Source organism: Coregonus clupeaformis, chromosome 27 (assembly GCF_020615455.1).
Source record: "Coregonus clupeaformis isolate EN_2021a chromosome 27, ASM2061545v1, whole genome shotgun sequence".
NCBI classification, from domain to species: domain Eukaryota; kingdom Metazoa; phylum Chordata; class Actinopteri; order Salmoniformes; family Salmonidae; genus Coregonus; species Coregonus clupeaformis.
The window spans coordinates 45,033,503-45,038,502 of NC_059218.1; the positions used below are offsets into that span (position 1 = coordinate 45,033,503).

Below are 5,000 nucleotides of genomic sequence, written 5' to 3' on the forward strand. Positions count from 1 at the left end.
AGCAAGGATAATTGGAAGGATAAATGGGAGGATGGAAGGAAGTAAAGGAAGGAAAAAATAAAGGAAGGAAGGAAGGAAGGAAGGAAGGAAGAAAGGAAGGAAGGAAGGAAGGACGGACGGACGGACGGACGGAAGTATGGATGGAAGGAAGGAAGGAAGGAAGGAAGGAAGGAAGGAAGGAAGGAAGGAAGGAAGGAAGGAAGGAAGGAAGGAAGGAAGGAAGGAAGGAAGGAAGGAAGGAAGGAGAAGGATGGATGGATGGATGGATGGATGGATGGATGGATGGATGGATGGATGGATGGATGGATGGATTGAATGAAGGATGGATGGATGGATAGAAGTATGGAAGGACGGATGGATGGAAGGATGGAAGGATGGATGGAAGGATGGAAGGATGGAAGGATGGAAGGATGGAAGGAAGGAAGGATGGACGGATGGAAGTGTCACCACCAAGGCTATTAAGGTTCTACGTTTATATATTTGTTTTTATTTGTATTAGTTGTAAGATTTTTTTCATTTTAATTCAGTTTCAGTCAGAGAGAGTTTTCAGATCCACTTTATTCGTTTTTTTTTTTGGGGTGGGGCATTTTTACATTGTTTATTTTCAGTTTTAGTGTTAGGGACAGAATGAAGCCTATGTGTAGGAGACTAGGAGCTAGTAATTGTGTTCTTGCCATTGTGGTGTAGTAATGCATAAGCTGATGGGTTGAAGCGCGATGAAAAACGTCTCCCCTGTTTAGGTCCCTTAGCTACCACATTGTATCAGCGTGAAGCGCACCCGGGCTGATGATGATGCTCTGTGTGACTGTCTGAGAGCAAAGAATTGCATTGTGCTCATGTGAATAGGCGCGTTCGAGCGGATCACTTTCGTGAAGTCAGTGACAATCGTTGGTCACCACCTTTCAAAGTGTGTTGGATTCTGGGAATAAAAATTGTCCGACTTGCACCTTCATGTCGACTGCATGAACATAAATCATGTGATCAAAGGTCATGAAGTTTTGACTGCAGTCGACTGCAAGTTGCTGCAGTTGCTCTTCATCCTGCCGCCATTTCTTGCATTGTGGGACGCTCTATTGTCAACCAATCACTAGGATGTTTTTGTTTGACCCACACGAACGTGACCAAAGACATAACTGAAACAGGAACCAATTTGTTGTGATTTATGTGTACAGTCGTTTTCAAAAGTTTTGAGAATGACACAAATATTAATTTTCACAAAGTCTGCTGCCTCAGTTTTTATGATGGCAATTTGCATATACTCCAGAATGTTATCAAGAGTGATCAGATTAATTGCAAAGTCCCTCTTTGCCATGAAAATGAACTTAATCCCCAAAAAACATTTCCACTGCATTTCAGCCCTGCCACAAAAGGACCAGCTGACATCATGTCAGTGATTCTCTCGTTAACACAGGTGAGTGTTGAATTGAGTTAGAATAACAGACTGGAAGCTTTAAAAGGAGGGTGGTGCTTGAAATCATTGTTCTTCCTCTGTTAATGGTTACCTTCAAGGAAACACATGCCGTCATCATTGCTTTTTTACAAAAAGGGCTTCACAGGCAAGGATGCTAGTAAGATTGCACCTAAATCAACCATTTATCGGATCATCAAGAACTTCAAGGAGAGAGGTTCAATTGTTGTGAAGAAGGCTTCAGGGCGCCCAAGAAAGTCCAGTAAGCGCCAGGACCATCTCCTAAAGTTGATTCAGCTGCGGGATCGGGGCACCACCAGTGCAGAGCTTGCTCAGGAATGGTAGCAGGCAGGTGTGAGTGCATCTGCACGCACAGTGAAGCGAAGAATTTTGGAGGATGGCCTGGTGTCAAGAAGGGCAGCGAGGAAGCCACTTCTCTCCAGGAAAAACATCAGGGAAAGACTGATATTCTGCAAAAGGTACAGGGATTGGACTGCTGAGGACTGGGGTAAAGTCATTTTCTCTGATGAATCCCCTTTCCGATTGTTTAGGGCATTCGGAAAAAAACTTGTCTGGAGAAGACAAGGTGAGCGCTACCATCAGTCCTGTGTCATGCCAACAGTAAAGCATCCTGAGACCATTAATGTGTGGGGTTGCTTCTCAGCCAAGGGAGTGGGCTCACTCACAATTCTGCCTAAGAACACAACCATGAATAAAGAACGGTACCAACACATCCTCCGAGAGCAACTTCTCCCAACCATCCAATAACAATTTGGTGACAAACAATGCTTTTCCAGTATGATGGAGCACCTTGCCATTAGGCAAAGGTGATAACTAAGTGGCTCGGGGAACAAAACATTGACATTTGGGTCCATGGCCAGGAAACTCCCCAGACCTTAATCCCATTGAGAACTTGTGGTCAATCCTCAAGAGGCGGGTGGACAAACAAAAACCCACAAATTCTGACAAACTCCAAGCATTGATTATGCAAGAATGGGCTGCCATCAGTCAGAATGTGGCCCAGTAGTTAATTGACAGTATGCCAGAGTGGATTACAGAGGTCTTGAAAAAGAATGGTCAACACTGCAAATTTTGACTCTTTGCATAAACTTAATGTAATTGTCAATAAAAGCCTTTGACACTTATGGAATGCTTGTAATTATACTTCAATATACCATAGTAACATCTGACAAAAATATCTAAAAACACTGAAGCAGCAACCTTTGTGAAGACCAATACTTGTGTCATTCTCAAAACTTTTGACCACGACCGGATATATGTAAATGAATGGGATATTTGAAGCTCTCTCACTAATTGATTAATTTATTGCACAACGTGTACACACATTATGATTTTATGATTTCAGTTTGTGAGTGTGTGATATGGACGTTAGATAGGCCTACATGTTTATTTCAACATTATAAAGAAAACATATAAATAATGGCCTCACTGCCATGTTGATCTTGAGCCACGTTAGACCGACTTTCATTAGTCTGACTTTCGTTAGTCCGACTTTCGGCTGTCGTAGATTCACCTCCCTTGACTTCACTCCTCGACTTTAGTCTGCAGTCGGTTGCTTCAGCCTAACCACTCAAACGCACCCAATATCTGCGGTGCTGCTCGTGGCAACGTCATCTAGCTGTCTACCTTTAAATTATAAAGTAAATCCCAATTGTGACCCGCCAGATTTAGTAGATTGAAATACCCATAAAAAAGTTTTAAAACCCCATTTGAAACCCAATCGACTTTTGTCACCCAATAAACAAAAACGGAACATAATTCATTATTGTTTTTATGTTATTTTAGTTATTTTTGGACTCAAAGATCATAGTTTCAGTATAGTTTTAGTTTTTCATACAGGTTTATTAATGATTTTATTTCAGTTTACTAAATAGTTGTTTCCTGATTAGTTTTAGTTTAATATAATAACCTTGGTCACTACTCTACCCAGGGTGTCTGCCTCCTGTATGTGTGTGCTGGTACAGTTCCTGCCAAAATAAAGGAAAACACCAACATAAAGTGTCTTAATAGGGCGATAATCCACCACGAGACACCAGAAAAGCTTCAGTGCACCTTGGCAAGTGTCTGGAACTCTATTGGAGGGATGCGACACCATTCTTCCACGAGAAATTCCATAATTTGGTGTTTTGTTGACGGTGGTGGAAAACCCGGTCTCAGGTGCCGCTCCAGAATCTCCCATAAGCGTTGAATTGGGTTGAGATCTGGTGACTGAGACGGCCGTGGCATATGGTTTACATCTTTTTAATGCTCATCAAACCACTCAGTGACAACTCGTACCCTGTGGATGGGGGCGTTGTCATCCTATGCGGGCAAAGCCATGGTAGTTAGCAGGTGGGCAGCAGGTAGCCTCGATGTTAAGCGCGTTGGGCCGGTAACTGAATGGTTTCTGGTTTGAATCCCCAAGCCGACTAATAATATAATTTGTCATTTTTTTGGTGCATACAATATAGCTCAGTATTTGAATTATTTATTTTATACAGTCATTATTGCTAATCTTTATCAAGGGTGTCAATAATTTCAGACCCCACTGTATGTGTGTGTATGTGTGTGTATGTGTGTGTATGTGTGTGTATGTGTGTCACCTCTCCCCCACAAGGTGCCTGCCTCCTCTCTGTGTGAGTTTATCTGTCATCACTCACCCCCAGGGCGCCAAAATGTGCCTCCTGTCTGTGTGAGTATATCTGTCATCACTCACCCCCAGGGTGCCAAAATGTGCCTCCTGTCTGTGTGAGTATATCTGTCATCACTCACCCCCAGGGTGCCGAAGGTGCCTCCTGTCTGTGTGAGTATATCTGTCATCACTCACCCCCAGGGTGCCAAAATGTGCCTCCTGTCTGTGTGAGTATATCTGTCATCACTCACCCCCAGGGTGCCAAAATGTGCCTCCTGTCTGTGTGAGTATATCTGTCATCACTCACCCCCAGGGTGCCAAAATGTGCCTCCTGTCTGTGTGAGTATATCTGTCATCACTCACCCCCAGGGTGCCAAAATGTGCCTCCTGTCTGTGTGAGTATATCTGTCATCACTCACCGCCAGGGTGCCAAAATGTGCCTCCTGTCTGTGTGAGTATATCTGTCATCACTCACCCCCAGGGTGCCAAAATGTGCCTCCTGTCTGTGTGAGTATATCTGTCATCACTCACCCCCAGGGTGCCAAAATGTGCCTCCTGTCTGTGTGAGTATATCTGTCATCACTCACCCCCAGGGTGCCCAAGGTGTCAGTTGGTTTGGAGCGGGTCCTCTTACAGATATGAGTCTTGGTCCAACACACCAGGTACCACACTGACTTGGGACTGGGCACCATGTTGAAAGGAGAAGGTAGAGTACCGCCCTCCTCAAAGTAACTCATCCACAGCTTGGTCCTTGCGAACTTCCACTCAATGTCTGCATGGTCCTGCATAGGTTGAGGTGAAGAGGAAATTCAGGAACTCTTGGAGGACAGTGGACGGTGATAAACATGCTTCTTTATTGTTAAAACTACAACCAAACATGCTGTTTTCCCTAAGCCAAGTCTTCATCGGGGGTTTTCAGTAAGGAGAGAGTACACTGTAAAAAATATATATTTTTTTTAA

At 43.7% G+C, this 5,000-nt stretch overlaps 1 protein-coding gene across 1 annotated transcript in view; it reads right to left on the reverse strand.

Annotated features, from left to right (window-relative positions):
• Positions 1-5,000, reverse strand: part of LOC121541363 (short transient receptor potential channel 4-like) — a 31,001-nt gene that overhangs the window by 14,669 nt on the left and 11,332 nt on the right. Inside the window, exon 6 of the mRNA XM_045207958.1 lies at positions 4,628-4,822. Coding sequence (XP_045063893.1) covers positions 4,628-4,822 — 195 coding nt within the window. The remainder of the gene's footprint in view (positions 1-4,627; positions 4,823-5,000) is intronic.